The sequence below is a fragment of the Nycticebus coucang genome, chromosome 12 (assembly GCF_027406575.1).
Source record: "Nycticebus coucang isolate mNycCou1 chromosome 12, mNycCou1.pri, whole genome shotgun sequence".
NCBI lineage: Eukaryota > Metazoa > Chordata > Mammalia > Primates > Lorisidae > Nycticebus > Nycticebus coucang.
This window is the reverse complement of record NC_069791.1, coordinates 9,965,472-9,986,475: the sequence shown is the minus strand read 5'-3', so window position 1 is coordinate 9,986,475 and position 21,004 is coordinate 9,965,472. Positions and strand designations below refer to the sequence as shown.

The 21,004-nt window shown below is 46.1% G+C and overlaps 1 protein-coding gene across 2 annotated transcripts; it reads left to right on the top strand.

The window, feature by feature from the left end:
• The first annotated feature begins 754 nt into the window (after positions 1-754).
• RAB5B (RAB5B, member RAS oncogene family) lies at positions 755-20,864 on the top strand. Of its 2 annotated transcripts, none has more exons than XM_053554351.1 (6): positions 755-848; positions 12,576-12,830; positions 16,172-16,323; positions 17,159-17,281; positions 17,828-17,921; positions 18,262-20,864. In XM_053554351.1, the coding sequence occupies exons 2-6, from the start codon at positions 12,668-12,670 to the stop codon at positions 18,375-18,377; spliced, it is 648 nt and encodes a 215-aa protein (XP_053410326.1). In that variant the 5' UTR covers positions 755-848; positions 12,576-12,667; the 3' UTR covers positions 18,378-20,864. The 2 variants fall into 2 exon arrangements, with proteins under 2 accessions (XP_053410326.1, XP_053410327.1); XM_053554352.1 differs by lacking the exon at positions 755-848 and adding an exon at positions 856-1,194.
• Positions 20,865-21,004: the final 140 nt, after the last annotated feature.

The window sequence follows — 21,004 nt, the reverse complement described above, 5'->3', positions numbered from 1 at the left end:
TTACTCACATTTATATACGATTCAAAATATAGTCAATTGTCTATTTAAAATTATTGTGAAGAAGCTAAAGCGTCTCCAAGCTACCACTCTTTGTACTTCTCATTATCTCACTTTACCAAGCACAATCTCAGACCACTCGCGGGCCATCCCCAAACTCCTGTTCTCTGCAGCCTCACTAAAAGGAGCAAGAACTACCGTCAGGGTTACTTAAAATCGCAGGCTCGGGATCCCCAGCAAAGGGACTTCCCTTTACCCCGGCAAATCGGCCGGAGAAGGCGGGGCACTAGGCGCCAGCCCCCGCCAAATCCAGGGGGAGGGGCGAAGGCCCGCAGCGGCCTTCCAAAGGCATCTTTCGGTCCCGCCTTGCCTGCCAGTCAAACCCCGAATTTTCTTAGTACTGGTTAAAGTTTCAGTTTGACCCGCCTCCATCGCTCACCTGATCAGATGTTTATGAGTCAAAAGGCGGAGGGTCATGGGATGTTGAAAGTTTACTGGTTGATACGTAAGCCTGTCAATAGTGTACCGCCCTCTGTCTCCGGGAGCTAGCTTTTAAATGGCTTCTCACCTTGTCCATCTTCAAGCTTTCTCTCCATCTATTGGTTTCGGGTCTCGCCAGTCTAGGCCCTTGCTCCTACTTGTTAGTGACAGCGCCCAAAAAGACCCGCCTTTCTCCGGAGGATTGGCGGATGAGTGAACATATAGCCCACCCTCGATGGTAGGCGGGTAATCGAGCTATTGGCTGGAGCCCCCGCCCAGGGCGCGGGTTAGAAGGAGGGGCAGGAGTTTGGTTGAGCTGCAGCTGTTTGTTCAACACAGGCTTGGGGCCGACGGGGGAGACGGATCCCCAGGTACCGAGCTGGCGGAGCCCTAAGGACTGGGTCGTAGGCGCCCTGGAGATGAGTCTGGCCTGGCCTGAGAGCGGAGGCGGGTCTGGGCCTAAGCAAGGTGTTAGAGTGGCCCGCTGGAGAGGGGAGAAGGGGGCCGGGCCCCAGCAGGCCTAATGGGGGCGCTGAGGAGGGAACCGGGCGGGCTGGGACCCCGAAGTTGGTGAGTCGGGGAGGCGGTTCGATTCTGGCGGCGGCTGTGCTGGGGACCGGGAGCCGGAGGCCTGGAGCTGTGTGAGGGCAGGGGCAGGCCTCATTAAGCAGCGCCGAGGAGGGAGGAGCTGGGGACCGGGACCGGGCAGCGGGTGAGGTAAGCCCATTTGCCCCGAAGTGAGGAGGGGTCAAACCTGACGCCCGGGCCCCGACGGTAAACGGGGTTGGGCCTCCCGAGAGAGTTGTCCAATTGGAAGGGCCTTTAGGTGGGTAAAAAGGCATTATTTTCAGGGAAAGTGGCTATTCTACAGACTAAAGGGACTGGAGTGTTGAAGGGGCTTTGAGTTAGTGAGGGAGAACGGGGAAAACGAAGGAAGCTTTGCTAAACTTAGATAACTAAGATAATTGGTGAAATGGCAGGGCCCGGTGTCAGGTATGGGCGCTTCTGGGAATGGTGAAGGGTAAGCTAGACTATGGGCTCTGGGTCGGGAGTGCTCATTCTTTTGTTCCCTTTAGTGCTTTGATGTGGTAATTGGAAGTTTTGGGGGTACTCCTGGGGAAGGAATGAAGATGAAAGTAAATTAATTTTTTTCTTTAACTGTTGGCTGCTCCAGACTCAGCCTGTGCACTTTCTCTTGACCTCTTAGCTGGTGGGTACTGCAGTCTGTTTTTTCTCATACTGCTTTACGTCCTGTGAAAGACATAAGAAGTTAGATTTGGGGGATGTTTGTCCACTTTCCCACTTAACAGCGTGGTCTGTAGTGAATACCGTATGTGTGACCTTAGCAGTGAGGAATGATTTCATTATCTGCATGGGAAAGGGGCTTCAAGCTCCTCAACCATCAAGAGATCTTCTCATCTTAGTTGGTGCAACTTTTCTGGTATTTCTCAGGCAGGTAATGGAATTAGCCAGGCCTGGAACTGTGAGGTGATATCGCAGAGGAAGGGTGAAAATTTTCATTCCAAAAGGTTGGCATCACTCCTTATTCTTTGTCTACTTCTTCAGGAGCCTAGATTTCTCTGCTTATTAGAAAGTTGTGTCAAACTGTGAGGTATCTGGGGGAGGGGATGAGTAAAAAGAGGATGACTTACTAAAGCAGAGGAGTGGAGTCCCCTTCTCCCTATATTTTTAGTAGTCTGCTAACCTTCTTAGTCTCCCATAGTTTGGAGCTTTTTGGATTTGCCTTGTACTTTTTCATTTTCCTATTCTATGTCAATGTTTTTTATCATTACATTTCTTAATTACGAAAATAATATGTACATATTTTTAAATATTTAAGCTATACAGAAGCATAAAAAGTGTAAATCCTCCCACACGTATATCACTCATATTTAAGAAAGTCAGGGATCAGAAACAGCAGATCAGACCAATCTTGCTTTGCTTTGGGGGATGTGCCACCCAAAGGCAATTCTGTGTTCATGTTCTCACCAAACTCTAGTCTCATTCTTTCCACAGTTATTTCTTCTGTGATGATAGTCTGTTATTTACTGTGCTCCTTTCTCAGTTCATTTTGTCTTCTATTAAATTCAGAAAAGCAGAGGGTTGTACTGTTAGTTGTCATTCACCTTTGTCAGTATACACACACATACACACACCTTAGTTGTGTGTTGGACATCCTAGGAAATGACCAAATAATGGACAAAACTTCTTTCTCTTTTACGGGTAGGAAAGAAACATTAAGGTGAATCATTTTGCTTCATCTCTGCTAAACCAAGGAATTTGAAATCTCTAGAGTCAGAGTACAGCTGGGGCATTTCATACTATCACCTTATTAATTAAATTTGTCCTTATTGGCATTAGAAGTCCTCTGATGTGTCTAGCCTTTGTATAGAACTCATCAGAAACCTCAGCTGTGGCTCGGCGCCTGTGGCTCAAGCGGCTAAGGCTCCAGCCCCGTACACCTGAGTTGGCGGGTTCGAATCCAGCCTGGGCCCGCCAAACAACAATGATGGCTGCAACCAAAAAATAGCTAGGCGTTGTGGTGGGCGCCTGTAGTCCCAGCTACTTGGGAGGCGGAGGCAGGAGACTCGCTTGAGCCCAGGAGTTGGAGGTTGCTGTGAGCTGTGACGCCACAGCACTCTACCCAGGGTGACAGCTTGAGGCTCTGTCTCAAAAAAAAAAAAAAAAAGAAATCTCAGTTGTGTCCCCAAGGAACTTCTCTCACCTGCAAAGCCAGTTCTAAGAGAAAATTATATAGGTAGTGTGTGTGTGTTTTAATCCTCTCCAGTCTTTGCCATTTTCTAACCTCCAGTCATATTCCATTTCTTCTGTACATCCTTTTGTGATTTTTCTACCTTCCCCTTAATCAAAGCTTACCTTCAGTAGAGGATCTGCTCCATATTAAGGTGTAAATAACATATGGTCACTTAAAGTATTAACTTTTTTTTTTTTGAAACTAGAGTCTCACTCTGCCTCCCTGGTATTGAGTGCCATGGAGCGAGTCATCTTAGCTCACAGCAACTTCAAACTGTTGGGCTCAAGCAATCCTCTTGCCTCAACCCTCTGAGTATCTGAGACTATAGGCACCCACCACAATGCTCAGCTAGTTTGTATTAATTATTATTATTTATTTTTTTGAGACAGAGTCTCACTTTGTTGTCCTCAGCAGAGTGCCATGATGTCATAGCATCACAGCAACCTCAAACTCTTGGGCTCAAGCGATTCTCTTGTCTCAGCCTCTGAGTAGCTAAGACTGAGTAGCTGGGACTACAGGTGCCCTCCACAATGCCGAGCTATTTTTAGACACTTGCTCAGGTTTGTCTCAAACCTGTGAGCTTAGGCAGTCCACCCACATCAGCCTCCCAGAGTGCTAGGATTACAGGTAAGCCACCTCGCCCAGCCTTGTATTAATTCTTCTAAGAGTTTTTTATTTTATTTATTTTTTTTTTTTTAGTTACCTTCTAAGAGTTTTTATATCTTAAGAGGGAGTTAAGGAGTTGAATCATGAATATGGAATTTCAAACATAGACCTAGAGTTGCAAAAATATTATGGAGAAGCGAGCTTTCCTGTTGTGCTTGAAGTCACACCTCATATTCTTTTTGTTTTTTTTTCCTGGACAGTCCCTACTACAGAAAATACCTATGTTCTAACTTATTTTACCTAGGACCAAGGATTGTTCTTCTATAATTTGCTTGTTTGTGTGCATTTATAGGAATTTGACTTCTGAGAAGGAGGCATAGGATGGGAGAAGCAAGTGTTCAGTTTGCTCCCTTATCCTAAAACATTTCAAATTGGAAAGTAACCAAAGTGTGAGACAGTGAACTTAAGAAAATGTGACAGCACTTTGGGAGGAAACATACCGTAGAATCCTACCTATTACACTCCCACTTCCCACAAGTATTTTAGGAAAAATTTAGTTATTGACTGAATAGTAACTGAGCTGAATAAGGAGCCACCCAGGTGAGCAAAGTGTGTGCAGATTTCTGGGCAAGGTTATAGCTTCTGTTAAGGGTAGTAGGTACATTTTCAGAGTTTCTCCTGGCTCTGTGGTGATAGAAATTCCTTTCTTGTGTTTCTCAAGTGGTGAATGAATAGATAATGATCCAAAGCTTTTTTTTTTTTTTTTGAAACAGAGCCTCAAGCTGTCGCCCTGGGTAGAGTGTGGTGGCATCACAGCTCACAGCAACCTCCAACTCCTGGGCTCAAGCGAGTCTCCTGTCTCCACCTCCCAAGTAGCTGGGACTTCAGGCGCCTGCCACAATGCCTAGCTATTTTTTGATTGTAGTTGTCGTTGTTTGACAGGCCCAGGCTGGATTCAAACCTGCCAGCTCTGGTGTATGTGGCTGGCGTCTTAGCCGCTTGAGCCACAAGCTCCAAGCCCCAAAGCTTTTTGAACACTTAACATTAACTGAAAATCAGGAAACTTTTTTTTTTTTTTTAAGCTACATTTTCCTAAGCGTTTGGGTGGGAGGGCCACATACTGGGTGTGATTAGGCCATCTGAGGCATGGTAACCGATGACAGGAAAAGCAGTTGGCCCATGTGAGTTGCAACAGTACCTTGTGGGCTATGTCCCAGGGGGGCCCTTCATCCAAAGGAGATCACAAAGGGGCCAAGGAGAGAATGAGTTCTCTATTAAAAACATTCCCAAATGAAACTGTGGAAGATGTATCCAGATGGCACAGAAGAGGAGGAGTTAACTGGGAGAGGAGAAGGAAGCAAGATTACTAAACTTCTTTTTTTTTTTTTTTTTTTGAAACATAGTCTTACTCTGTCACCCAGGCTAGAGTGCTGTGGCATCAGCCTAGCTCACAGCAGCTTAAACTCCTGGATTCAAGTGATCTCCTGCCTCAGCTTCCCAACTAGCTGGGACTACAGGCATCTGCCACAATGCCTGGCTAATCTTTCTATTTTTAGTAGAGACCCTATGTCACTTTTGCTCAGGCAGGTCTCAAACTCCTGAGCTGAACGTGCACCTCAGCCTCCTAGAATGCTAGGATTACAGGCGTGAGCCACTATGCCCAGCCTAGGAGTAGTTACCTTTAATTTGGGGAGAACCTTTTAGGGAGTAGGCATTATGCTCAGCTCTGAAGACCTAAGATGTCATTTAAAAAAAAAAAAAAAAAAAAAAAGTCGGGCGGCGCCTGTGGCTCAGTTGGTAGGGCGCCGGCCCCATATACCGAGGGTGGCGGGTTCAAACCCAGCCCCAGCTGAACTGCAACCAAAAAATAGCCAGGCGTTGTGGCGGGCGCCTGTAGTCCCAGCTACTTGGGAGGCTGAGGCAAGAGAATCGCTTAAGCCCAGGAGTTGGAGGTTGCTGTGAGCTGTGTGATGCCATTGCACTCTACCGAGGGCCATAAACTGAGACTGTCTCTACAAAAAAAAAAAAAAAGTCCTACTTTTTAAGAAGTTCATAGTTAAGCAGACAGATACAATTCATATAATGTGATAAATGCTATGATAGAAGTACAGTTTGTTGTTTGCTTGCTTGTTTTTTTTTGGCGGGGGGGGCGGGTTTTGAGATAGAGTCACCCTTGGTAGAGTGCCATGGTGTCACAGTTCACAGCAACCTCAAATTCTTGGGCTCAACCAATTCTCTTGCCTCAGCCTCCCAAGGTGAGGGACTACAGGTGCCTGCCACAACACCCAGCTCATTATTTTCTTGTTGCAGTTGCCATTGTTGCTTTTTAGCTGGCCTGGGCTGGGTTAGAAGCCGTCAGCCTTGGGGTATGTGGCTGGTGCCGTAACCACTGTGCTATGGGCGCTGAGCCTGTTTGCTTGTTTTTTGAGATAGTCCCACTCCATCATCCTGAGTGCTGTGGCATGATAGTTCACAGTCAAACTCTTGGGCTTAAGCAATCCTCTTCCTCAGCCTTCCCGGTAGATTGGACTACAGGCACCAGTCACATTGCCTGGCTAGTTTTTATATTTTTAGTGGAGACAGGGTCTTGCTCTTGGTCGGGCTGGCCTTGAACTCCTGAGCTCAAGCAATCCACCTGCCTCAGCCTCCCAGAGTGAGAAGTACAGTCTCAATACTATGGGACCTTATGGGGCACTAGAAGATGCAGTGATGAATTCTACTGGGGTGAGAGGATAATTATGCAATTCCACAGAAGTAACATTTGAACTTGGCCTAATGGGATACTTTAGGATTTTGCTAGGCAAAGTAGGAAAGGACGTTCCAATCTTTCCTAGGTCAATAATAGGGAGCTTATACTACTATGCTGATAAGAGATAAGTAAGCTTTATGCCTCTTGGACAGATATAAGGCAGAGGGTGAGGAGTGGAAGGACTCTTATTTAATCCAGTGACTCATTGGATAACTTTGGATCAAAACAATGAAAGAAGTGAGGCTTGGTGGTGTGCACCGATAGTCCCAGCTACTCAGTAGGATTGTTTGAGCCCAGGAGTTTAAGAGTTTGAAACCAGCCTGGGTAATATAGCAAGACTTTGTCTCTTCAAAACAACAACAAAAAATACCTACAATGAAAGAGCTGAGCCAAGTAGTGGAACTGTCAGTTCAAGATTTTGGTGATTTAGGTCTAAACAAAGTTGAAGGGGAGATGAAGGTATTTACTGGCTTCTACCCTATCTTCCGCTACTTAATGAATCTCTCAAATTACTCCCAGGGCCTGCTGAATCGTGCAAAAGTTGCTGAGTATTTCCCTATTGCCTCCTATTGAATTGCTTCTATTCTAACTTTCCTGGCAAGGTGATCAAGACCCTCTAGAGAAGAGTGAAGGATATGGGACTGGATTCCAGTTCCCAGGGAAATCCTGGTCTTCCTAACTTGATTTTAGCCCCCAAGGAAGTAATTACCTAAACCAAATAAAGGCAGAAACTCTATCCAGTCTAAGCTCTTGATCCAGTCCTGGTACCCTCTTCAGAATTCATCATTTCCTGTTTCCTTAAGAGGTGTGATGGTAGGCGGCCCCTGTGGCTCAGTGAGTAGGGTGCCGGCCCCATATACCGAGGGTTGTGGGTTCAGACCCAGCCCAGGCCAAACTGCAACAACAAAATAGCCGGGCATTGTGGTGGGCATCTGTAGTCCCAGCTACTCGGGAGGCTGAGGCAAGAGAATTGCTTGAGCCCAAGAGCTGGAGGTTGCTGTGAGCTGTGATGCCATGGCTCTCTACCGAGGGGAATAAAGTGAAACTCTGTTTCTTAAAAAAAAAAAAAAAAGATGTGATGAGGGCGGTGCCTGTGGCTCAAGGAGTAGTGTGCCGGTCCCATATGCCACAGGTGGTGGCTTCAAACCCAGCCCCGGCCAAAAAAAAAAAGGTGTGATGATAAAAAAGAGGCAGAAGGACTTGACTAGGAGTCCCACATATGCTACTTAGCAGCTGACTGTGTGGTAACACCTGACAAGTTGAATAATTTTATGTGCCTCAGTTTCCTCACCTGTAAAATATAGAGACTGGACTAGATGACCTCTAGACTGGCTCTTATCTGGCTAACTGACCTTAAAGGGCTGACATTTGGGACTGCATTGGATTCCAGTGGCTATATATACTGGGAACTCCGTCTCTATCGATAGGTGATTGACTTTTGGAGGCTTCATATGTATTGGGTACATGGCATAGGGATTCAAAGGTAGCAAGTGGAAGGCAGTCTGAGATATAGAGTCTTGCTGTATCTGTGATTGACAGACTAAGAGACCTCTTGTATCATGCCTGCTTGCCTGCACTAGAGATCATCCTCCATCCCCAACCCACTCATCCAGTGCACTGACCTATAGTCAGGCCTCACTCAATCTTCCCTAGTTAATGGATCATTTGATAAATCATTCTTGTGAGTCTGCACTTCTAAGGGAGTTAAATCTGATTTCCTCTCTTCTAAACTGAAAGGGTTGAGGGGAAGGATAACCTCGGAGCAGTGCCTGTGGCTCAATGGAGTAGGCTGCCAGCACCATATGCAGGATGTGGCGGGTTCAAACCCAGCCTCGGCCAAAAACTACAAAAAAAAAGAATAACCTTCTCTATCTCCTTTTTTTGCCTCAGGTTGGAAGAAGGTAGTACTCATCATATAACTTAACTGATTTGCTTTGTTTATTTTTTTGCTTTTTGAATGGGCCATTTGCCCATTGTCAGTTCTTAGAAAGATCACCACCAGAATGAGGGAAAAATCAATCGAATCTTAGATATGTTATTTCATTTCTGTTCCTCTGATTTTTTTTTTTTTTTTTTTTTTTGTATAGAAAGAGTCTCGCTTTATTGCCCTCACAGAGTGCTGTGGTGTCACACTGCTCACAGCAACCTCCAATTCCTGGGCTTAGGCGATTCTCTTGCCTCAGCCTCCTGAGTTGCTGGAACCACAGGCACCCGCCACAACTTCCGGCTATATTTTGGTTGCAGTTCGGCCGGGGCTGGGTTTGAACCCGCCACCCTTGGCATATGGGGCCGGCACCCTACCTACTGAGCCACAGGCACCACCCTGTACCTCTGATCTTTTGAGAGTCTAATTATCACATTAAAAAAATGATACCCTTATAAACAGGAGATTAAAAATTAAAATTTAGAAATGGGTAGCCCATCAACTGACATTGATGGGCTCTGTCTCAAAAAAAAAAAAAAAGAGAAAAGAAAAATAGGCTTACAGAATAAGCAAGTTTACAAAGCAGGATACGTTCACAATAGATAGCAAATGGGCACGTTTCTTAAATGTCAGCAGAAGTTTGGAAGAGGATTCAAATTCTGCCCTTTGCTGCTTTCACCAATCCCCTTCTTTCCCAGAGATTCTTATAGATAAGGAAGCTGAGGCTCAGAAAGACAAAAGGAATAGCCTATGACCACATTGGGGTAAATGGCAAAGCAGAGAACAACTGAAAGCCCTACATGAGACTGTCTGCGTCTTAGTTGGCTCTTCCCACTTTCTTTTTTTTTTTTTTTTTTTGTAGAGACAGAGTCTCACTTTATGGCCCTCGGTAGAGTGCCGTGGCATCACACAGCTCACAGCAACCTCCAACTCCCGGGCTTAAGTGATTCTCTTGCCTCAGCCTCCCGAGTAGCTGGGACTACAGGCGCCCGCCACAACGCCCGGCTATTTTTTGGTTGCAGTTCAGCGGGGGCCGGGTTTGAACCCTCCACCCTCGGTATATGGGGCCGGCACCTTACCGACTGAGCCACAGGCGCCGCCCTCTTCCCACTTTCATAACTGCTCTCTCACTTTAGTAGCAGGGTTGGGAAATCCTCTGACCTCTGGAGAACTCATCATTCAGCCTTCATCTGAATTTTAAATGGAAATGCTTTAGTAGTAAGTAGGTTGTCAGAGACTAACTTTCTTCTATCCCTGCTATACATCTTTTCATGTCAGGCCTCTCCAAAGCATTGCTTTGTTTTGTTTTGTTTAAATAAAGCTTTTTTTAATTCTTTATATTATTTTATTGTTGTCATTTTGAGACAGAATCTCATGCTGTTCTTCAGGCCAGAGTGCCGTTGCATTAGATTAAACCTCAAATTCCTGAGTTCAAGTGCGCCTCCTGGCTCAATATCCCAAGTAGCTGGTACTACAGGCACCTGCCACAACACTGGACTAATCAAAGCAGTGTTTTTTAAACATTTTTTGACCATGACTCATAATTTAAAAAATTATATCAGCCAGGCAAGGTGGCTCAAGCCTGTAATCCTGCCACTCTGGAAGACTGAGGTGAGTAGATTACTTGAGCTCAGGAGTTTGAGACCAGCCTGAGCAAGAGCGAGACCCTGTCTCTACTAAAATAGAAAAATTAGCCAAGTGTTGTGGCGCATGCCTGTAGTCTCAGCTACTCAGAAGGCTGAGGCAAGGTCTCTTTAGCCCACAAGTTTGAGGTTGCTTTGAGCTGTAGTTTCACAGCACTCTACCCAGGATGACAGAGTGAGACTCTCTCTCAAAAAATAAAATTACATGATCATAATTCGGTGCGTGTAAAATACACATACATGTACAAATGAAACATTTTTTGCAAAATGATTTTTTTTTAATTTTTTGCAGTTTTTGGCCGGGGCTGGGTTTGAACCTGCCACCTCTGGCATATGGGGCCAGCGCCCTACTCCTTTGAACCACAGGCACTGCCCCAAAATGATTTTTTTTTTTTTTTTTTGTTAGATGGGGTCTTACTCTATTGTGGGCTAGAGTGCAATGGTGTCATAAAAGCTCATTGCAGCCTCAAACTTCTGGGCTCTGATAATCCTCTTGCCTCAGATTCCTGAATATCTGGGACTACAGGCATGTGCCACCACCCCAGCTCATTTTCCTATGTTTTGGAGAGATGGTGCCTCAATGTTTTGCCCAGGCTAGTCTCAAAACTCCTGGGCTTAAGTGATCCTCCTGCCTTAGCCTCCCTAAGTGCTAGGATTATAGGCCTGAGCCACTACACCTAGCCTAAAAATGATTCTTTTCTTTTTTTTTTTTTTTTTTTGTTTTTGAGACAGAATCTCACTTTGTTACCCTGGGTATAGTGTATGGGCATCTATAGCTCACAGCAACCACAAACTCCTAGGCTTAAGAGATCCTCTCGCCTCAGCCTCCCCTACAGGTGCTTGCCACAATGACCAGTAGTTTTATAGAGACCAGGGTCTCCCTCTTGCTCAGACTGATCTCAAACTCCTGAGCTCAAGCAGTCCTAGTACTCCCAGAGTGCTAGGATTACAGGCATGAACCATCAAGTGATTTTAAGGTCACTGTTGGCTTAAGAGCCAACATTTTGAAAAATGTAGCTCTAGGGTTGTGCCTGTGGCTCAGTGAGTAGGGCGCTGGCCCCATATACGGAGGGTGGTGGGTTCAGACCCAGCCCCGGCTGAACTGCAACCAAAAAATAGCCGGGCGTTGTGGCGGGCGCCTGTAGTCCCAGCTGCTCTAGAGGCTGAGACAGGAGAATCGCTGAAGCTCAATAGCTAGAGGTTGCTGTGAGTCCTGTGACATCATGGCACTCTACTGAAGGCAGTAAAGTGAGACTCTGTCTCTACAAAAAAAAAAAAAAAGAAAAATGTAGCTCTAAAAATTTGAGGTTGAAGAACAGTTAAATGTGACCAGTGGTTAAGAAGCTAATTAATACTGACTCATTTTCCTAGAAGTTCGGATGTCATAGACCAATTAATTTAAATTTGGGGTTTTTTATTTTTCCTTAGAAAACTCTTTTTGGCTGGGCACGGTGGCTCATGCCTGAGTAGCTGGGACTACAGATACCCACCATAATGCCTGGCTATTTTTAGAGACAGGGTCTCGCTCTTCTCAGGCTGATCTCTGAACTCCTTAGCTCAAATGATCCTCCCATGTCAGCCAAAAAGTTACTGTGGATCTAGGATACCTTTGTATGGATCTGAATATTCTTTTCTTTTTATTTTGGAGACAGTCTCATTTTGTCACCCCCAGTAGAGGGCCCGGGTATCATAGCTCTCAGCAACCTCAAACTCTTGGGTTCAAGCAATTCTCTTGCCTCAGCCTCACAAGTAGCTGGGACTGTAGGCGCCCGCTAAAATGCCCAGCTATTTTTAGAGATGGGGTCTCGCTATAACTTGAACCTGTGAGCTGAGGCAGTCCACCTGCCTCAACTTCCCAAAGTGCTAGGATTACAGGCATGAACCACCGCGCCTGGCCTGGATCTGAAATATTGTTTAGGGTGAAGGTTGATCAATTTGCTGTTGAGACCTGGTAGGGAATTGATGGGAGATTTAAAAAGTCAACAATTTTCAGGCTTTCTATTTCAGCTCCCTTGAAAGTTGGAGATTATTTGATAAGACAAACTCTACTTCAGAGATAGTTCTTACTTTACTGTTCCCATTCTTACTACTGGGCATCAGCTGCCTGGGAACTTCTCAGAAGTATAACTTTTCTTTTTTTTTTTTGTAGAGACAGAGTCTCACTTTATGGCCCTCGGTAGAGTGCTGTGGCGTCACAGCTCACAGCAACCTCCAACTCCTGGGCTTAAGGCGATTCTCTTGCCTCAGCCTCCCGAGTAGTTGGGACTACAGGCACCTGCCACAAAGAAGTATAACTTTTCAATGATGGGTGATAACAAGAGCTAGGAGCAAGGAAATGAAAAGAGTCCGTTCTTCCTTTAAAAAGCAATTGCAGCTTCAATGGACCTATGTCTAATTTTACCCCTTTTTTTTTTCTTGCAGGACTGTTGAAGCCTGGAAGTCCCCTCCCCTTCCCCCTTCCCCCTTTGTGGCATCCCCCTCCCTCCACCCTTTCCCATTCTGATAATCTGGCCATGACTAGCAGAAGCACAGCCAGGCCCAATGGGCAGCCCCAGGCCAGCAAAATATGCCAGTTCAAATTGGTCCTGCTGGGAGAATCTGCAGTAGGGAAGTCGAGCCTTGTATTACGTTTTGTGAAAGGGCAGTTCCATGAGTATCAGGAGAGTACAATTGGAGGTGAGTACTTCAGAAAAAGAAGAGGTTCAATACTTGATAAAGGGCTAGACTTGCTTTTCCTCTTTTTTAGAGACAGAGTCTTGTTCTATTGTCCCTATTGGAGTGCTGTGGCATGGTCATAGCTCTCTGCAGCATTAAACTCCTGGGCTCAAGTGATCCTTCACTTCAGCCTCCCAAGTGGCTAGAACAACACACATGCACTACCTCACCTGGCTAATTTTTTCTGTTTATTTATTTATTTGCAGTTTTTGGCCGGGGGGCCAGGTTTGAACCCACCACTTGTATATGGCACCCTACTCCTGTGAGCCACAGGCACCACCCTCTGTTTAAAGTTTTTGTAAAGATAGGGTCTCATCTGTGTTGCCCAGGCTGGTCTCAAACTTCTGGCCCCAAGCAGTCCTCCCAAAGTACTGGGCTTATAGGCCTGAGCCTCTGCACTTGGCCTGAAAAGAATTTCTTTTTTGGGCGGCGCCTGTGGCTCAGTGAGTAGGGCGCCGGCCCCATATGCCGAGGGTGGCGGGTTCAAACCCGGCCCCGGCCAAAAACTGCAACAAAAAGAAAAAATAGCCGGGCGTTGTGGCGGGCGCCTGTAGTCCCAGCTACTCGGGAGGCTGAGGCAAGAGAATCACATAAGCCCAAGAGTTAGAGGTTGCTGTGAGCCGTGTGACGCCACAGCACTCTACCCGAGGGCGGTACAGTGAGACTCTTGTCTCTACAAAAAAAAAAAAAGAATTCTTTTTTTTTTTGCAGTTTTTGGCCAGGGCTGGGTTTGAACCCACCACCTCCAGCATATGGGGCCGGTGCCCTACTCCTTTGAGCCACAGGACCCACCAGGCCTGAAAAGAATTTCAAAAGGAGATCTAGGAGATGATTGTGGAGCTGACACTCTTAGTCCTATTTTTTCTCCCAGGAATGAAAACGTCCTATAAAAACAAAAGAAATTATAAAGAAAAAAAGAAAAGTAGGAGGTGCCTGTAGCTCAAGCAGCTAAGGTGTCAGCCACATACACCAGAGCTGGTGGGTTCGAATCCGGCCTAGGCCTGCCAAACAGTGACAACAACAACCAAAAAATAGCTGGGCGTTGTGGCGGGCCCCTATAGTCCCAACTACTCGTGAGTCTGAGGCAAAAGAATCGCTTAAGCCCACGAGTTGGAGGTTGCTGTGAGCTGTGACTCCAAAGCACGCTACCCAGAGTGACAACTCTGGTATAGGGGTATATCAGAATTACCTGGGGAACATTTTCAACCTCTGCCTACTTGGGCTCCACCCTAGATAAGCTGATTAGTTTTGGAGGTAGGGTATAGACATATGTGTTTGGAAAAACTCCTTAGGTGGGCTGGGCGAGGTGGCTCACTCCTGTAATCCTAGCACTCAGGGAGGCTGATGAAAGCGGGTGGCTTGAGCTCAGGAGTTCTAGACCAGCCTGAGCAAGAAAGAGACCCTTATCTCTAAAAAACTTGCTGGTCATTGTGGCGGGTATCTGTAGTCCCAGCTATTGAGGCTGAGGCAAGAGGAGGATCACTGGAGCCCAAGAGTTTGAGGTTGCTGTGAGCTATGATGCCACAGCACTCGACCAAGGAGGACAAAGCGAGACTATGTCTTGAAAAAAAAACTCCTGAGGTGATTCTGATGCACATACCTGATGAAATTAAGGCTGGAACTAATACAATATATAAAGGGCACCTGCTTTTCCCACCTCTGCTACCTTCTCTCTGCCCCTATCCCAAAATAGGGTGCTAATTTAATAAAGGATCTTTTATAAGGTCTCCCATGTTCTTCCTTCCTCTTTTTATTAGTCAGCATGGAAATGTGTTCCTGGACCTGTGGCGGGTTATATGAAAAAATAATAGCCAGGGGCAGCGCCTGTGGTCAGTGAGTAGGGCGCCGGCCCCATATGCCGAGGGTGGCGGGTTCAAACCCGGCCCCGGCCAAACTGCAACAAAAAAAAAAATAGCCGGGCGTTGTGGCGGGCGCCTGTAGTCCCATCTGCTCGGGAGGCTGAGGCAAGAGAATCGCATAAGCCCGAGAGTTAGAGGTTGCTGTGAGCTGTGTGACGCCACGGCACTCTACCGAGGGCGGTACAGTGAGACTCTGTCTCTACAAAAAAAAAAAGAAAAAGTAATAGCCAAATAATATTAATGATGGTGGGATATACCATCAAGCTTTAAAATCTTCTATTCTTTTTAACTTTTAAAATTAAATTGCTGGCTGGGTGCAGTGGCTCACACCTATAATCCTTGCACTCCGGGAAACCAAGGCAGGTGGATTGCCTGAGCTCACAGGCTCAAGACTAGCCTGAGCCAGAGTGAGACCTCATTTATAAAAATAGCCAGGCATTGTGGTGGGGGTGGGCTTCTATAGTCCCAGCTACTTGGGGAGCTGAGAATCACTTGAGCCCAAGAGTTTGAGGTTGCTGTGAGCTATGACGCCACTGCACTCTATCAAGGGCAACAAAGTGAGACTCTGTCTCAAAAAAATAAAAAGGATTACAGCGCCCATAGCTCAGTGAGTAGGGCGCCGGCCACATACACAGAGGCTGGTGGGTTCAATCCTGGCGTGGGCCTGGTAAACAATAATGACAACTGCAACCAAAAAATAGCCAGGCATTGTGGCAGGTACCTGTAGTCCCAGCTACTCAGGAGGCTGAGGCAAGAGAATCGCTTAAGCCCAAGAGTTTAAGGTTGCTGTGAACTGTGACACAACAGCACTCTACTGAGGGCAACATAATAAGACTGTCTCAAAAAATAGATAAATAAAATTTTTTTTTTTTTTTTGCAGTTTTTGGCCAGGGCTGGGTTTGAACCTGCCACCTCTGGCATATGGGGCCAGTGCCCTACTCCTTTGAGCCATAGGCACCGCCCCAGAGTAGATCTTGCTACGTTGCCCAAGCTAGGCTTGAACTCGAGGGCTCAAGCAGTCCTCCAGCCTCCCCTTCCAGAGTAGCTGGGATCACAAGTACCTTCTGCTGTGCCCAGCTAATTAATTCTTGATGTAACTTTTACTGGAATCTTATAGTTTATGTCATTATTTGTTATTCCTCTATTTTGGTTAGAAAGGTAACTCTGGTATAAATGCCAGTTCTTCTCTCTATCCCTCTTTAGTTTATGATATGCCCCCATTCCTTAGCTAGAGAATTTTCTGGCAGGGAGTACCTAGCCAAGGGCAGGCTTAATCCTGGTTCCAAGACTTACATGAGAATGATAAACCTTTTCCTGTAGCTGAGTAGCTTGCGTGGTGACTGGTCTTAGAGTGAGAGTAGAGATATTTTGAAGGGGAGTAGGGTGTTACCATTCATCCTCCCACTTAACAACATTTTCCCCTCTCCATTCTCTTATCCGCAGCGGCCTTCCTCACCCAATCTGTTTGTCTAGATGACACCACAGTCAAGTTTGAGATCTGGGACACAGCTGGGCAGGAGCGATACCACAGCTTAGCTCCTATGTACTATAGGGGTGCCCAAGCTGCAATCGTGGTTTATGACATTACTAATCAGGTAAGTGGGCTAAGAAGACTATTCTTGGTTATATTTATAGGAATTAAATTAGGTGGGGGAGAGAAAACAGGTTCTTGAAATAGCAAGTAAAAATACAAATTATGCTTCCAAATGCCAAGAAAACAGAGATAATGAATTATTAGAGACCCATGGTTTCACTGAAGGAAGGCTGCCTAGAAGAGGTAAGTTTTGAGACTAGGTTTTAAAGATGATGAATGTCAGCACCCATAGCACAGTGGTTACAGCACCAGCCACATACACCAAGGCTGGCGGGTTTGAACCCAGCCCAGGCCAGCTAAATAACAATGACAACTGCAACAAAAATATAGCTGGGTATTGGGTGGCGCCTGTGGCACAGTGGGTAGGGCGCCGGCCCCATATACCAAGGGTGTCAGGTTCAAACCTGGCCACCTGGCCCCGGTCAAACTGCAACAAAAAATAGCTGGGTGTTGTGGCAGGCACCTGTAGGCCCAGCTACTCAGGAGGCTGAGGCAAGAGAATCACCTAAGCCCAGGAGTTGGAGGTTGTTGTGAGCTGTGTGACGCCGCAGCACTCTACCAAGGGCGACATAGTGAGACTCTGTCTCAAAAAATAATAAAAAAAATAGCTGGGCATTGTGGCAGGCACCTGTAGTCCCAGCTACTTGGGAGGCTGAGGCAAGAGAATTGCGTAAGCCCAAGAGTTTGAGGTTGCTTTGAGCTGTGATGCCATGGCACTCTACCGAGGGTGACATAATGAAACTCCATCTCCAAATAAATAAATAAATAAATGTGATGAATATGGATTGGCATTCTCTTCCTCATGTTTTCCCACTCTCTTCCTCATGTTTTCCTAGGAAACTTTTGCCCGAGCAAAGACATGGGTAAAGGAACTACAGCGACAGGCCAGTCCCAGCATTGTTATTGCCCTGGCAGGGAATAAAGCTGACCTAGCCAACAAGCGCATGGTGGAGTATGAAGTAAGATGGCCCACAGAGTCCGTCTCTTACATGCTCCCTCTGTACCTGGGACCTCTTTTTTTCCAAACCAGCCCTCCTTGAAAACTTCATCTAAGGACATTCATTGTCTCATCCCCCAGTTTTACACCAAGTTAAATACAGCAACGCTGTGACCCTAAGGACAGCCAGGAGATTTTAGAGGAGTCAGAAGAAAATTCCAGAGCAGAGGGGTAGGGAAGTATCAGCTGTGGGGGTACCAGTGTGAAAACAGGAAGGAGGGAGCAATTAAATTTGAGGTAAGGGGCCATTCAAGTGTCAGAACCCAAAAGCCCCCCACCAATTTACCCTCTCCCCCTTAACTATGATTCCTGACATTGGTTTGTTGGGCTGAGTGGACATGGGTTTATCTTGAGGGAGTTATTACTAAATTATGGGTCCAGAGCCAACTGGCTCACAGGGGCATTAATTAAGGCGAAGGAACCTAGCTCTAGGTGCTATGTGGGAACAGACAGGCAATACTTATTCCCATCCTGCGTTCTGAATACAAATAAATCCAACCTCTTGCAGGAGGCCCAGGCATATGCAGATGACAACAGCTTATTGTTTATGGAGACTTCAGCCAAGACTGCTATGAATGTGAATGATCTCTTCCTGGCAATAGGTAAGGTCAGAGGAGCCTCAGATCTTCCTGTCTTTTTCCCTCGACTATAGGCAAAATTATCATTAACCCAAATGAAGGATAGGTGGGAGTGTCTCTTCTTTGAAAAATTCTAGGTCTGTGGAAATACCTGAACTTTCTACTGTGACCTCCATTCTTGGCCGCAGCTCTAGCCCCTCTAGTCTTCAGTGTAGTTCGAAAACAGTGAACCCTCCCCTTTTCAGAACATTCTTTAATCTCTTGAATTTACCCTTTCTCCCTACTTTTCTCCCACTCAATAACATTTGGGGTGAGGGCTGAGTGAAATCTATCATACTTTGTTCCCTTCTCTTTTTTTCTCTAGCTAAGAAGTTGCCAAAGAGTGAACCCCAGAATCTGGGGGGTGCAGCAGGCCGAAGCCGGGGTGTGGATCTCCATGAACAGTCCCAGCAGAACAAGAGCCAGTGTTGTAGCAACTGAGGGGTGGCTATCAGTGAACAAGTATGGAGCTAGCACGAGAGCTAAGAAATAACCTCCATCCCCACCCCTCAGCACACAGCCCCTATGGTAACAGCACACTGAGCCCTGGCTCCCAAGGGCTGCCTCCTGACAGCTCCGTCATGGCACTTTTTAACGCTTCAGCAACCAACACCAGGCAGCTGTTGCCACTGGCCTCCTACCCCTACTCTGGGGCTTGGGGCTCAACTACCCCCAGGACTTACCTCCCAAAACAAACTTTCTTCACTTTGTATTATAGGTACAAGACAGTGACCTACTTATCTTTCCTCCTTTTCCCTAATGTTCCCCATTTTTTCAGAAAACATTTTTTTCTCCTGCCCCTTCCCCCTCCTGCTTTGATCAATCCCTGTTCTTGATCCTGTTTTCATCTTCTCCCCAGGATGGAGAAGGTGGTGAACCCAAGAACTGAGGAAGGAGGTTGCCAGTTCAGTTATGTTAAAGGGCCTTGAGGGAGAATAAAGCTCAGAGCAGGAGAAAGTAAGGAAATATTTCTTTTTTGTTTTTATTTGGTTGGAATTTCACATATCTGAAAACACTGCAGTATCCATGAGTTAGCCTATGGAGGGTATTCCTAGGTAGAGGTGAGAATGGGGAGGCAAGGTCTCAGGCATCAAGTGGGAGTGATGTTGTGTGGGAGTCATCCCTTATCCCTGGGTAGTGGTGGAGAGGCAGTGTCATCTGTGGCTCTAGAATGCTTCCAAGGCCTAGTTGGCACAAGGCCCTCACCCAGCCTCTTAGGGTAGCTTCTCCCCTGTAGTGAGGATCGGACCCCAGAGTCCTCCAAAGAAATCTTCATTGGTTGCCTGTGTCTTTGGCTCTGCTGTGATACAATTGGAGGAGGGTCCAGTTTCTGATATCCATCCTCTGATTTATACATACACATTTTCCCCCCTCTGGCCTTTAGATGGTCTTAGCCCCAGCCACCATATCCCTCTGCAATTTGCACTTTAATTGATGGTAATTCATTTGGGATACTTGTTTTATGGTGGTTTGATAGATTGATTTGCCCTCTTACCTTCTTTTTAATTAAATGGAATCTGAGGTATATGTGAGGTTTCAGAGTAGTTACAGAGAAAAGTACAAGTGGCAGCTTCTCAAGCGCAATTTCCACTGTTAGCTTCCTCCACCTCTGATTCTTAACCTTATGTTCTTGCCAATCTAGCTCTTGAGTATAGATTTGCCTTTCCTGGAAATTAACTGAGCAACTAAGGAATGATTTCAGAATAGCACAGGCCAAGGTAAGGGAGTAAAAAAGGGGTCAAGCAAAAGGGAAGAGTTATCTGTTCTTCCCCAGGGTTCACTTTCACTTTGGTATCCTTTACCATGTCTTTTCTACTTCCCTGTAAATAGGTGTGGTCTTACTCCCACTGTATAGTCTGTTCTGTTCCCTGCCTCCCATCAGGCGCTATTTCTTTTCTCCTTTGTTAATATCTTGAGTTTAGTCCCTCCATTCTTATCCCCATCCTGCCCTTTTCTCCCCCCATGCAACCAGTGGTTTAATTCATGTACCACTAGGGGCTAGTACCACAAAGGCCGCCTTGTGGCCCCTCGCATCATGCCACCTGTTCCCATGGACAGAGAATGACTAGCACTGGAAGTATTTCATAGCTGTCTCCTATCATTAGAGGACCTTGGTCCTTTCTAAATTTCTAGCCTCTCTTCGTGTCCCTCGTCAGGAGTTTTAGGATGTCTTTGGGAAGCCATCAAGGCAAGAGAGAACTCTTTTTTCCTCCTTGTTCTAGCTCAGTTTGGGGAAAATTCAGGAAAGATAGAAGTCACAGTGACCTACAATTGGAACCTTTCTGCCCTTTTGACTTATAGACTGTCTTCTATCCCTGAGCAGCTGAGAAATCCCATGAAGCTGAGATTCTGAAGGACCCAGCTTAGGTTCTTCCACTTTGGCCTCAATTCCCTACCTTTTCCAGGGGCAGCCTTAGTTCCCATGGCCCTGAATACATGTACATTTTCCCCTTCCTTTTCCAGAACCCACAACCCTCCCAGTGCATTTGTTTTACAAGTGGAAGAACTAGGATGGCTCTCTAAGTCTCTTAGAAATGAAGTTCTTTGTCTGTGCAGCTTTCCCCGTGGAGCAGGAATGAAGATGTTTTATTGCCCTGGGGCTGGGAAACCATTTCCCCAGGCTTCTTCTCCCCTCCCCCACCCCCATAGGAATAGGATTGGCCTTAGATTCTGGGCCTGTCTGCTGCCTTCCCTCTACTTCCTACCAGCTCTTCTGCCTTCCTTTGAGCTCTGTTGGGCTCGGGATCTTCGTTTTTTATTTCCCAGCTCTTTACTTTTTTCTTCTGGTCAGGTTTTTAAGGGGGGAAAATATCATGTTTTTGTTTTTGCTTCTAAGAAAGCAATTGCCTTTCTTCCTCTCCCAACATAACAATCGTGGTAACAGAATGGACTGCTGATTTACCAATGTATTTAATGTAAGTAAAAGAAAGAAAAAAGTGCATTGGAGTGTTGCTTTGTTTTTTGCTATTTGTGTGTCTGATAGTAGAAATTTGGAAGAAAAGGTATCTAGTAATGCTTTGTTGAATCAGAAACTTAGCTTCCCCTGCATCTTGAGAGCTCATTATCCC